This window comes from Harpia harpyja, chromosome 1, assembly GCF_026419915.1.
Source record: "Harpia harpyja isolate bHarHar1 chromosome 1, bHarHar1 primary haplotype, whole genome shotgun sequence".
NCBI classification, from domain to species: Eukaryota; Metazoa; Chordata; class Aves; order Accipitriformes; family Accipitridae; genus Harpia; species Harpia harpyja.
Window position 1 is genome coordinate 40,540,692 of NC_068940.1, and position 14,103 is coordinate 40,554,794.

Here is a 14,103-nt window from a genome sequence, read left to right on the forward strand (position 1 = left end):
AGCAACGGTAGATTTGTATGCCCAATCAAATTCTGTTCTCTGTAATTCCCAGTACTCTTTTGCTATTAGATGCTAATAATATTCAGTCACGTGGTCAGGTGAAATAAACTTACTTCATAATAAATTTACTTCATGCTAAGCCTTGCGTACCTTTAAGCAGTGCTATTTATTCTTCTGTTTCAACACAGCCCAAACTGCCGTAAAATTAAATATAATGATTTGTCTATTCTTACATATACAGGCAGCTGAAGAAGTTAGATGAAGACAGTTTAACCAAACAACCTGAAGAAGTATTTGATGTATTGGAGAAGCTTGGAGAAGGGTATGTGTTCTATTACAATGTGCCCAATGTATGTTTCTCTAAGAACAAATCTGTGTAATGAGTATGTGTTCAGTGGTCTCTTTTTTCACTTTTGTCATGATCCCATTACTGCAAAGGTATGTACCAACATAGTGACAGTGTTTGGCTAGTAACAGAATAAAGAATTTGTTTTCCAAGGGTAGGATATCTTAATCCAAACAGCTTATGGCTCAGTAGTAGGGAGTTAAAACATTGTTGAAAAATGCCAGTCTGGACTTGATAGGGCTCTGTGGGAGCTCAAGAGGTTTTGTAGTTCATCCCTGGTACCTCTTGCAGAAGATCTGTGTGGTGGAAATGAACTGTTGCATTGTGCCACTTGGTAAGGCAGAGCAGCATGGGAATGCTCGGTGAGTGACATGTTTGCCTTAAGCAGTTCATTTGAAAAAACTGATTTGTAAATCTGCCTGGCTGGTGTAAGTAAAGAAGCTGGAAATAAGACAGATAATATCTGAAAAGAACAAGCAAACCTCTGTGACCAGAGCTGTAGTTCTTACTGATGCTCAGCTGGTACTGTATGTTGGAAGAAGAGAGAATTGTATTTGCTGGATTTGTGTAAAAGGCCATTGCAAAGCTACGGGCAGTGTAATGGTGGTTGGCTCTTTTCTGACCATCTCAGTAAGCTGTGACTTATTTGTGGTATTATAGTGTTTAGAAGCTAGTGGACTGATCATTTACATTAAAATACAAAATATTTTTAGCAGAAGGATAGTTAATTTTTTACCTGATGGCTGCACTTGCAAAAAGCAAAACAATAACATTTGCATTTTAAAAATGTTATTGTATTAATTGTTTGTTTAATATTTTGTTTCATAGTTCCTACGGCAGTGTCTTCAAAGCCATTCATAAAGAAACGGGTCAAGTTGTTGCAATTAAACAAGTTCCTGTGGAATCTGACTTGCAGGAGATTATAAAGGAAATATCCATAATGCAGCAATGTGACAGGTAAATGTATACTGCAAAACCCATTATTGGTATGCAAAGAAAAGTATTGTCTATGATCTGGCATTTAATCAAATAAAAGCCATGATGTTGCCTTAAATGTTTTTTAAAAGGCCGGACTTGTACGATCAAGTTACCTCGTATCAACTGAGTCATGTTAACTGACCATTTGGGTAGTGTTAATCCAAGCAAAGGTAAGACAACAAAAATTTAGCTTGCAACAAGAGAGCATTAAGCTAAGTTGAATAACCTTGCACTTGCTGCCAGCAAAGAGCCAAGCGTGTGAGCAGTTACTGCCGATCTCCCCATGTGCCATCACTTGTTGAACAGTGGTAACCTGATTGTGTGCTAGAACAGCAGTTCCCATGCCCAAAGGGTTAATGAATTCTAAACAAGTTTTGGCATGGACATAGAAAACTGTTAGAAGAGGGTTTTTCATTTGTTTGTTTTTAAGGGGCACGTGGATGAGAGCCACTAATGCATGACTGCTCTTGCATGTGCATAATCTACATGCTGTCATCTGCTTGGGTGGCACAACTGTCCTTCCCAGCCATTTTCTGCCTGTGCAGGTTCTAGTGCAGTACAAGCTGTCTGCTGATCTGAGCATCCCCAGAATAACTTGCTGGCAGCTCTGCAGGCTGATGGTTGGCTCTCTGGGTTGTCTTTGCATGTTTCTTATGGGAAAGGGTGTTGTACTAATTTAGCTAATGAAGAGCTCATGGGTGCAGAGGACCTCCTCTCAAAGTGTGTCCTAGGCTGAAAGAAAATACACAAATTTCTTCTGGTATTATGAATCTAGCCTTAAGAAACACTATCTTGATGGACTTCAGGCTTGGAAAACCATATAAAATAAATTACATTAGCAATATAAAATTATGGTCCCAGTCATTTACTCTATTGCATTTCACTCGCACTGTCTTTAAATGAAGGTGACTGGTGGCAGACAACAAAATGTAACTTTAAAATAATTTGTTTGTGAAAAATCTTACTGTGTAAGTTGGAAAGCATTACTAGGTGTTTCTTTCTTAAATTTGTGTCGTGGTTTAACCCTAGCCAGCAACTAAGTACCACACAGCCACTCACTCACTTCCCCCCCACCCAGTGGGATGGGGGAAGAGGACTGAAAGGAAGAAGGTAAAACTTGTGGGTTGAGATAAAAACAATTTAGTAGAATGGAAAGGAAGAAACTAATAATGATAATAGTAACAATAATAAAATGACAATAATAATAAAAGAATTGGAATATACAAAACAAGTGATGCACAATGCAGTTGCTCACCACTCGCTGACCAATGCCCAGTTAGTTCCCGAGCAGTGATTCCCCCCCAGGCCAACTCCCCCCAGTTTATATACTGGGCATGATGTCACATGGTATGGAATATCCCTTTGGCCAGTTTGAGTCAGCTGTCCTGGCTGTGTCCTCTCCCAACTTCTTGTGCCCCTCCAGCCTTCTTGCTGGCTGGGCATGAGAAACTGAAAAATCCTTGACTTAGTAGAAACACTACTTAGCAACAACTGAAACCGTCAGTGTGTTATCAGCATTCTTATCATACTGAATCCAAAACATAAAACTATACCAGCTACCAAAAAGAAAATTAACTCTATCCCAGCCGAAACCAGGACAATTAAATATGAACTTTGTAAGGCCTAAAATGAGACCTTACAGTTATGAACAGCAGAGGGAGTGAATCACTGGAGCATCACGTTTTCTGTGTGAGCATTAAGGGACACTATGCAGTGTGACTGACTTGCTAGTTCTACAGTTTTTCATTAGAAAATATTCAGCAGAGAATAGATTAAGTGCACTTTTGTTCCTTAGCTCCGTTCCCATAAAATCAAAAACAGTCTTTCTGTTAGTTTTCTGCTTTATCTTTTCCAGAGGACAGATGGTTATTCTGACCAATATACTTTACTAGGTTTTTTGCTTTTTGGGCAGCCAGAGAGCTGACTGTGAAAGACAGTCTTAGGTTGTACTGGATTCCTAAAATACATCCTGGACTAAATTATAGAAACAAGCAGGTGCATGTAGTAGTCAGGGAACATTCCTCTTAACATTATAGCAATTTTCCAGCAGACTTTGGACCTTATTTAATGTTTCCATTTGGTTGCAAATGCTCTGCAGCAGCTTTACCAGGGACTGCCATGGTTTGTTTCTCATTCCCTTGTCCTGCCTTCTTGCTTGCCACAGCACTGACCTTGTTGTAATCTGGTTCAGGGAGCTAAACCGGATTGAAGGCTAATTGCTCCTTATGTCTATAGGATTTATTTTCAGACAGTTTAGCTCCCTGAACTGACTTACTGGCAGGTCAGATGAGCACTGCTGTGGTGAAGAGGCTTAGCAGGACTGCAGTAGCCCTGTGCGAGTTCAGACTGTTTTGGATCAGGGTTTCAGTGGTACTTCAACTCTGAATTTCTAAAACTTAGTTAGGGACTCTGTGGTGCATTTTGCATATTCAGTTATGTTGGTTACTGGTATTTGACCCTTTGTTTTATTCTCCTTTTTTCACATTTCATAGTCCTCATGTGGTGAAATATTATGGCAGCTATTTTAAGAACACAGACCTGTGGATAGTCATGGAATACTGCGGCGCTGGATCTGTGTCTGATATTATTCGATTACGAAATAAAACTGTACGTCCTTTCTCCTTTGAATGTATGAATGGGAAATATGGGTGTCCAGCAGCTCAAGGAAGCTGAGTAGTGAGGGCATAATTCTCACGGTGTTCAATGCCTGACACAACTGTTGGCCATAACTTGAGATGCAAGTCCTTTGTTCCTCTGAAAATGAGAAAACTGATTACATTATCCAGATAACCAAAACTTGATCAATGTAATCAGTGGAGCAGATTTTGTTTTGTTGGCTTTCCTGAAAACCTGGACTGATTCTGAATAACAGACTCTACTTTGTCTTACTTTGGTTATTGCAGGATAAGAATTACTAGCTGAGAAAGGGGTTTGTTATATGAAATAGGGTGCATGTGTATATGTATGCTAGTTGTAATCTAATTCTACTACATAATGCTGTAAGTTGCTAACTAATTTCTCATTAGTATGGCAACCTTTAGTGAAGGGAATTAAATGGAAATTAGAGAATCTCAGTAAAACTGAAACGCAATAGTGTTACATCTCAGCAACTGTTAGGTTGGCAGTAACTCTTCTTTTCTTTAGCTCACAGAAGAGGAAATTGCTACAATAGTGCAATCAACACTGAAAGGACTAGAGTACCTGCATTTCATGAGGAAAATACATAGGGACATCAAAGCTGGAAATATATTGCTAAATACAGAGGGACATGCTAAACTTGCAGATTTTGGAGTGGCAGGACAACTTACAGTAAGTAAAACCAAGATGGTTGCATACACTTCACTTTATCTTTTAAACCTGCATGCGAGTGTGATGTGCTTGTGGAGACTTTGAGAAATTGTTCTAAACTGGTTTTTAGCACTTTACATCAACATAATGAGATACTAAAACAGCAACGCATTAGAGTAGAGCTTCCTCTGTGGAAGCCACTATACCTAAGTAATGGTTTGCAATAGCATTTATTGTTTTATTCAGGATATTTGTAACTTCTGTACGCACATTTCAATTCCTCTTTGCAGTCCTCCATATCCCAGTCTTGCTGAATCTAATAATGCGTGTGCGTGCAAGTGGAAGATAATTAGGATGATAATTCATTAATGAATGTTTGTGGCTAATACAGTTGCCATTGTCTGGATCTTTATCCTGCTCTTCTTCTCAGGACACCATGGCAAAGCGGAACACTGTTATAGGCACCCCATTTTGGATGGCTCCAGAAGTGATTCAAGAAATTGGGTATAATTGTGTTGCAGACATCTGGTCTCTGGGAATCACTGCAATAGAAATGGCTGAAGGCAAACCACCATATGCAGATATTCATCCTATGAGGGTAAGGACTGTGGCCTTTTAAAACGTGTTGCTGTATGTAAAGGTCTTGCTACTAAAGCTGGTTGAATAATATATCAACATGCCATCTTGCTTTTAAATTAGAGTAAATGATTTGTTTTCTGTCAGTTCTTTGTACTGTTGATTAAATGAAAAACAAGTCTTTGAGAAGGAGAATCTGCAAGGGAAGGAAAATCACAATGGTCTTCTGTTAAGACATAGCTGAAGCTCCCTGTGTTGGGTGTGACGAAACATATTTTCAACTGTATTATCCAAAGTGATTTTTTTTTTTTTTATGCAAGCACAGATTTTTAAGACTTAAAAATGGCAGATTCACACCTTTTGGGGCACATAATGCCTCAGACAGAAGTGTAAGCACCTGGTGAGAAAAGTCTGATTTCTTGCTACTTGATCCCTCTGAGCAAATTTGTGTATAATATTGGCACAAACTCTTCAGAAGCAGCAAACTTGAAATGTCTATCGTTCTTTAGTACCAGTGTATGTTTGTGTGTATTTATGTTGTATTCTTGGAAAGCTTTAAACTTTGTTTGGAAATCTGGAATATTCTTCTGTTTTCAGGCAATTTTCATGATTCCTACCAATCCGCCTCCAACGTTCCGGAAACCAGAACTCTGGTCAGACAATTTTACAGACTTTGTAAAACAGTGTCTTGTTAAGAGCCCGGAGCAGCGTGCCACTGCAACACAGCTTCTGCAGGTCTGCCTTTTCTTACAAGAATGTAAGCTCTAGAGAAGGCTTGCTAGGGTAGGCAGTGCTGTGTGTCTGTTGAGATGTTGGTTTCATTTCTTGCTGCTCCTGCTCACTACAAATTTTACTTTTTAATACCTCACTTAAAAAATCTTACACTCAACTTCAACTTTTCAGTTCTTCTCTAAGAACCAGTCTAACTTCAACTTCTTATCTTTGTCATCTCTGGGTTGTTTTTTTGTTTGTTTGGCTTTTGGAGTTGTTTGGGGTTTTTTACTTTAAAATTCTCACCAGCACTGCCAAGAAACTGCCTCTTGAAACACTAAAAAGGGGAGTCTAAATGAAAGTGATGGCTCTGAATGGTCTAGGCATGGTGATGATCTGTGTAATTGGTTCTCCACAGCTAAGCTGCTAAAGAAAGAGAGTTGTGGGAGGGGAATGAGCCCAAGGTCTCACAGCAGTAGTGCCTTTGGAGCATGATGTTGTTTGGAGCATGGGAGGTCTCCCTCCTGTGCCAGACAGAAGTATTGGATTTTTATTTTAGTAATGTATTGAGTTAAACCTTAATTTTGATTGGAGGTAGGCCGTAGTAACAGTGTTTTACTGTTGTATCTCGGTTCGGATGCAGTGCTTATTTGTTTTTAAAATACTTCTCAGCATCCATTTGTTAAAAGTGCCAAAGGAGTGTCAATTCTGCGAGACTTGATTAATGAAGCAATGGATATCAAGCTGAAACGTCAAGAGGCGCAACAGCGTGAACTAGATCAGGATGATGAAGAAAATTCAGTGAGTATTTAATAGCAACAAAGTCCAAACTCTTGCTCCTTTCATAAGGCTTAGCTGCTTTGTTTTTTGTTTTTGCAATATTTTGTCCAATTGCCTGTGGATTTGACTTAGTTCTCGAGTTTTCTACTTTATGACTGCTTAACCCGATGCTTGGTCCCTGCTCAATCTTTTTATTTCAGTGCGATAGCCAGCACGTATGGCTTACCGTTTAGCTTATAGTGTAGCTTGCGACCTGTGATTGAATAGGTCTACAAAGTAGTGTATGCAAAAGACTTGATACGTTTTCCCAGTTGGATTATATTATTTATGCAGTAATGAGACTTTTTCATTGTAGATTCAGGTCTTAGACTGCTCTCCTAGTGTGAAATAATAATATCATCTGTGATGCACTATGATATAAGTATGTTGTGTTGTTTTACTATTGTTGTGCTTTAGAACCCCCCTTATAGAAACTTTCTACTACACAAGAACAACCGACAGAAACCTGAGGTGAGGGCATGACAAGCGTTCAGGGGATTGCTGTGAATTTAAGTTCGGGCTCCTTGTTTTAGTGGTTACAGCATGTGAATATGGAAAGCATGTTGAAAGCTGTTCTTTGAGCCTCTGCCTGCTTCAACCTGAATAAATGAAATGGGCAACAAAAGGCATTGTATGCCAGTCATTTTCAGAGGTTAGACTTGAATAGCACGGTCCACACTATCTGTGCGGAAGACATTGTTCATCTAGTTTTCCAGTTTAGGACCACCTATTTATTCAGTGTGGAAGTAACTTTATTGGTTGTGGTGCCATGATGTTGACTCTAAGAGTATTGTCCCTACCCTCTCCATTTCTGACCGATCTGGAGTCACATTGGTGAGAGATGGTGTCTATGTAGTGGAGTTGAATGGTCTCCATCGCTGTGTGTGTTTTTCCCAAAGCTTCTCTACTCTGTGTCTGCCAGCAGAAAAGGGTTCCCAAGCACTTCCCAAGTGCTGTGGAAATTTCTGCTGAAGTCTTTTGTTAAATGATGTGTAGCTAACAAATTTATTACTTCCTCTCACCCACTCATCTCCACATAAAATTAATTTTCCTCCATTAACATCTAGTGTAGTGTTCTCCTCCTCTTGCTATTGGTTTTGAGGTTGGGAAGTAAATTATATAGACACCCTTGACAGAACAGATAAAATGTATGGAACACCAGAATGTGGAGTGGTGGTGTTCTTTCTTTCAGTGACATTGAGATGGAGTATTACAGCTTGATGTGCGAAACCTGTGTTTTGCCTCTTAACACTAATGCAGATCAGTAAGCCCATGGTCACACGTAAAGAACTGCAGACTTTGTCCTTATAACAAAACATGAGCACCTCATCCAAGGTGAGATGCCTGGAAACTCTGCTGTAAACCTAGAAAGTGACTTCTGTTCTTGCGGTTTGAATAGCTGGTCCACATTTCCAAGAAACTAAATAGATTCTGGAAATTTTGACCTTGTTCTTCATGAAATCCTGGTCACAATATATACTTGGTGAAGCACATGCCACCTAATGAAACTACTACCTCTGGCTAACATAATTACCTGCCAGGAAGGTGTCCTATCAGAATTTGTTTCAGGAGCTTGTGTTTTCCTGCAGAGTCAGTCTCATGAGCCTTGACAACAATAATTCAAAGTTCTATAATATTAGTACCTGTTAACAAATGGAAAGATAAGAAATAATTTTAATCTGAAAAAAATGACTAGACTTTGATAATTTATTTCAATCCTTATTTTAAGGATTTGCAAATTCAGTTCATTTTTCTTCAGTGCTTCTGAAGTTTGTAGCAAGTAAAACTACCTAAATGTTAAAGACAGATTCCTAAAAAACAGGGTGATCATTTTTCTTCAGTGCCACATGCACTCCAGACTTAGACCTGTTGCTGTCTAATAACTAATGACTCCTCAGTGAACTGTACCGCTTGAGATAGGGGGTTTAGATCAGTGGTTAAAACTGCCAACATGAATAGAAACATTAATGACTGGATGAGTATTGTAATCTACTCTTACAGACAGGTCACCAGGTCAGAAATGAGATGCTACTTGCATTGAGAAGCTTCTGCTGATTATTTATCTTATTTATCATGTTGGCAGAAGAGTATGAAGACTTTTCATTACCTGTTTGGAGATGATAGGGAGAGAACTAAGTGCATAAACAAAAAAGTCGCTTCTATGTGTATTTGTGAAAAACTCTGAATTAATAAGACTTGTCAGTGTCCTTGAATACAGACATTCTTCATGGGACTTCACCACAGTCAGTAAAAATGTATTTACGGCATCCTTGTACAGGAAGAAGATGAAACCGATTCAGGTACCATGGTGAGGGCGAGCGGAGATGAAACTGGTACCATAAGAGCTGTCAACACAATGAGTGATGGAGCCAACACAATGATAGAACACGATGGCACCTTGGAATCCCAGTTGGGTACAATGGTCATAAACACAGAAGAGGAAGAGGAGGAGGGCACCATGAAAAGTAAGACAACATCTTTAACTTCTAGAATATTACTTAGGACCTAATGTGGGCTATGATATGTATTCCTAACCTGCTTTGATAGTTTTGGTAGCTTATTGTGATGTCTTTTGGTTGTAGGGAGCTAAAACTCTTAAGGCGAATGCCCTCTGGCAGTAGAAAAGAGACACCCTTTCTAGGTCGAAGTTTCAAGCCATTCTTTTTAGTCTTGCCCTGGGTATAGCTGATGAGTTTTGCACAATTTCCACAAGCTTCTGTGCTGATCAAATTAGATCTGATTCTAGCTAGTATGGGGTTTTTTGTTGGTTCTTTTTCGTCTGTTTTGTCTTTTTCACAGAATGTAGACAAGGGAGACTCTGGCATAGGGTTAATAAAAAAATTTGTGTTGCTTTAGAAGGTGATCTGGCTGTAACTTGGCATCTGAAAGCAGCAAGTCTGTTTCAGAACTGATGCATCAAATTAAGGGCTACATTATGAAATGACAAATACCTTGCACGTTTCAAGCACAGCAAGGCACGCAGTGGGAGGAGCTAGCATCTCTCTAGACTTGTGTGTTTCTTTAGTGTTACTTTAATCACTAAGGACAAATGAATAAACTGTGTGTTGTTCTTCTGAGACATTCGAGTTGAAATCTGTTCCGCCCTAAAATAGAAAAGCTTACTAAAACTGCAAACCTTGTCATAGGATGTAAGATTTGAAATGATGTGACTTTGATCCCTGATAGTCTGTGGAAGACGTCACAGCTTGAGCTGGAAAAGGGTTAAAAATGTTTCTTTGATTAAAGAAATGGCAGGGAGAGCCTCCCTGGAAACGTATGACTAGAAGAAAAAGAATCTTTTCTCAATTATGGATTCTCATAGAAATCCGTTCCCACTGATTGGGTAGTCTCAACAGTATTGAGGCAGAGGCACTCATAGATTACTCAGCTGGCTAGCATAGATGTTTGCTTAAGGGCTGAGGAAAATGCTGAGTGAGGCCTCAGTAGTAAAATATGACCATCGTAGGCAAGGCTTATTCTTTTGGCTCTGCACTGCTTCCAAAGACTTCCTTGGCCATCTGATTTTGAACCTTTAGCTATTGTGGGAGAGGAAAAAATTCTCAACAGGAGTTTGGAAAAATCCTTTTCCCAGGAATTTCTGTGTTGAAAGCTTCTTCCATGTGGGGGTCCTCTAGAGCTTGTGGAAAGATACCAGTTTTGAGAGTGAAATTTCAGCAGAACCCGTTTAAAGAGTTTTCCAAACACTGATTTAGCACATTAAAAAACCAGAGGTGTCAGCCCACGTAGCAGCTTGTGGCAGCAAAGACAATGGAGTAATGCCATTGGGTTTTGTGGAACAAGGTAGCTCTAGCAAGGGGACAGGTGGATGCTTAGAGTACCTAAAAGGTCACCCAAAGAGTGGGATGTGTTAACAGCCATAAATAAACCTAGTCAAGTTGCAGTTTCTTTACAAATAGACAACATGGTTAGTTTCTCATCATCAGTGTGTATTGTTCCATTTCATGATTCACAATAACGGAGGCTTTACTGTCTGGAGTGCTCCTGCACTGGCTACTAAAGGTGCGTAAGTAAAGTGCCTCTTCATTTTATCTTCCTGTGTTTATCTTTCTGCTTATCTTCTCACAATCTTTTTAACCTTGCAGCACTTGTAACTCAAAAGCATCTAATGCTCTCTACGAAGTAGTGTACAGAGTTTTGAGGCAATGCCTTTGATAATACCTCTTTTGCAAGGACATACTCTCATTTTGAGTAGAATCAGTTATGAGGATATAGCAGTGTCCTTAATATAGTGTAGTTTCTAACCTCAAGAGGGAGCTCCAGAACAAGCTCTTAGGAGCTCTAGATCTCTGTGACTAGAAAGTCCAGTTTGTCTTTTAACCCCCCCTTAGACTTCAGACTTCTTAAAAACGCCCTGTTCTTCAACTGCCGCTGTGTAACGGTATTCAAAGCTGAGTATGCGGCAGAAGTGCTTGAGCAGCTCTGCCTTCTGGAGGAAGCATTTTGAGATCCTGGGTGCAAGTGGTGGTTGGCACTGGTACTGCTTTCATGTCGATGGGTTTCACACAGTAGTATCTAGTGAAACAGAGCTGCACTCAGCACTCTCTGCTGCAGGTTGTGCTGCATTTTAATAACTTGTACCTTGATTCCAAGAAATCTGATGTTAATAACAATTATTGTACCAGACTAAAACTTAACTTTTCCTTAACACGTTATTCTCCTCCTTACCCGGTAGCATAATTCTGAAATTCTGGCTGCTGCACAGAACAGTTGTGTTTGCTTCTTGGACACACTGCAAGGCAGTGTCTTTGAGCGGCTTACCCTTCATGTGAATTGTGTATAGCTCCGTTTTTCAGCTTGCTGTTTCCATATTCATGTTCTCATAACATTCAGTTAAATTGATTTAACTGTAAAGCTCATCGGTCTGCTGCAGAACTCTCTGGAGCAAGGTCTTTTTGTAATCTTAAATATAAATGTAATAATGCTGTTTGGAAACCACTGAGTTTGAAGAAGCTTCATTGATTCATATTTTTAAAGATGTCTATATTTCATTTGGCAGCTTGTGTTATGACTCACAATAAAACCTGTTTTAAGTCAATAAAAAAGTTCTGATTTTTCTTGCATGGCGTTAGTAGGAGAATTTAGCTTCCCTAGGTGTCTTGGGCTTTTTAACTGCAGGCTTCTGAGCTTGTGTCCTAGCCCTTACTTCTAATTTAAAAAACTAAATGTATGTATTCACCAGTTTTTGGTTTGGTTTTCTTTCTTTTTAATCTAAAAAGTGTTTATAGGACATTGAAATACGATGCTTTAGATAGGATTGTCTTCAAAATCTCTAGCAAACAACTTCCAATAACCTTGACAGTGATTCGTGCATAGATCGGTTCCTGACTTTTCAGGCTCAGAGGAAAAGCATTTTTAAATTCCAGTATTTTACATTGTGGGAGAAGTTTTGTTTTGTAGTCAATTGAGCTGTAATTCTGTTTGCTTAAATTCTTTCATTTGCTTGGCTTTTTTCTGGGCATTCAATATAAATAGTCAGGCAGCATTAAAAATGTCACTATGATATTCTATTATGTATTTTGAAAGCACTCAAGTGATTGCCTGAAACCGCAGATTCTAAACTGTGCTGTGACACGTTTTACTTATAAATCGATTGCTGACAGATTACTTATGGATAGCAGTTAAACTATTCCAGGAAAACTTTGGAAGTAGCTGAAGAACTATAGATGAACAATGATTTGTAATAACAGACATTTCCATTGTGCTTGAGAGCTGGAATAACTTTTGAACTGTTAATATGTCTGAAATAATCTTTTAAAAAATTTTCTATGAGAGAATATATAGTGCTAGTAAGCAGTGCAGCATTTTTCACTCTCTTTTTTTGCTTTTTCTGCTTTATTTGCTGTAGGTCTTTAGAAAGTGGAAACTTGGCATGAGTTTGTCTCTTCGATTTAAAGAGTGGAACATAATTTTATAATAAAGCAGATAAACATATTGCCTTCCTTGGACACTGCAATACAATCAGATCCAAGTGAAATAGGATCTAGTTTGTCTAGTACTATAATCTGTCCTGTTTCCTATGTTAAAGTGCCTCTTGCTTGTTTAAGCACCAAATAAAATGACCCTGGAGAATGTAGAACTGCCAACAGTGGCGTGAGTTGGGCTGTCTGGTTTTTGGGTCAAGATGAATGAGGGATCTGGAGTTGGTGGAAGAATTGTGGGTGTGGGGTTTTTGTTAATGTGGCACACATTCAGTAGAGCATCTGGGGCAGAGGTAGACCAGAAGCTCTAATAATGCTGTTGCCTCTACCTTGATAATGTAATGTGCAGGTAAAAATTTTTAATAGCTGGTGAATGTGTAAAATAAAAAATTGTAGGCTTCATTCTTATAATATAGTTAGGCGTGGTTTGGGTTTTGTTATGCTTTTACCATGCACGCACTGCTAAGCATGGTTGTGTCCTTTTAAAAACATACTTCCCCTTTTGAGGGGAGATTGAGTTTCCCTAGCAGATTAAATGAGCTAAGATGCAAACCTGGCAATTTGCTATTAGAAAAATGATTCAGAGTAAGCTTGCTAGTCTTGGTGGCTTTGTGAGACATCCAGTGGGTGACACTTAAACCTGAACCAGAGAAGTGTTACTGCCAAGACTTGGGAAACCTTTTTTCCCCCACTAATGAACCTGTGATTTTTCATGTGAAGCAATGACTGTAAAAGCTGTAATGTGAACAGCAGAATGAATATGGATGGCAGAAGGTTTATGTGACTGCATTAATATTATAATTTAATAAAGTATTACTGGTATGTAGCTGAGGTGTAGCTATAGGTGGTGTAATATCAGTAGTTGTCCAAAAAGTGTGGATGCATGTTATCCAAATAGCTGATGCAGGTACTGTAGAGAATAGCTCCACATCTTGCCAGGATTTACATCATGTGTGCAACAAAGCTATTGGATGTGTTTTGCCTCTGGTTTTCTCCATAGACAATAGCTCTTCATAAGCAGCTTCTGACTACTTAGTGTTATTAAGGTCCAGTGGTACAGTTCTGTGTTTAAAATAAATTGGTCCATTTAGGCATAATTGGACCATAAAACACTCTTAGCGTTATGCATTTAAATAACACTGTTTATAGAAATACCTACCTTGATTAAATTCTTCTCAAACTGTAAGAAGCATTGTACTGCCACTCTTGAGGTGTGGAGAATACAAATCTTCACAGATAAGTCTTCCAGTTGTGTTACTTTTTGACTTTTATCTTAATAGCAGCCTTGCTGGCAAACTTGACATAAACAGTGGCCAGCACAGTTTGTTTAAGAATATCAAGTTGTGCGGACACGCAGACAGTATTTTTGAGCTATGGGAGGAGTTTTACATGCTGTCATTTTGTTGTGGGGGTTTTGCTGTGGGTTTTGTTTTTTCTGCTTGAATA

The 14,103-nt window shown here is 39.0% G+C and overlaps 1 protein-coding gene across 2 annotated transcripts in view; it reads left to right on the forward strand.

Annotated features, from left to right (window-relative positions):
* The window catches only part of STK4 (serine/threonine kinase 4), a 50,860-nt gene that overhangs the window by 2,622 nt on the left and 34,135 nt on the right, over positions 1-14,103 (forward strand). The window contains exons 2-10 of one of the 2 annotated variants that reach the window (XM_052789032.1): positions 242-322; positions 1,175-1,303; positions 3,817-3,931; positions 4,469-4,633; positions 5,043-5,210; positions 5,786-5,923; positions 6,572-6,700; positions 7,136-7,189; positions 8,997-9,183. In XM_052789032.1, the coding sequence (XP_052644992.1) occupies positions 242-322; positions 1,175-1,303; positions 3,817-3,931; positions 4,469-4,633; positions 5,043-5,210; positions 5,786-5,923; positions 6,572-6,700; positions 7,136-7,189; positions 8,997-9,183 (1,166 nt within the window). The remainder of the gene's footprint in view (positions 1-241; positions 323-1,174; positions 1,304-3,816; positions 3,932-4,468; positions 4,634-5,042; positions 5,211-5,785; positions 5,924-6,571; positions 6,701-7,135; positions 7,190-8,996; positions 9,184-14,103) is intronic. The other variant, XM_052789042.1, reaches the window with a different exon arrangement.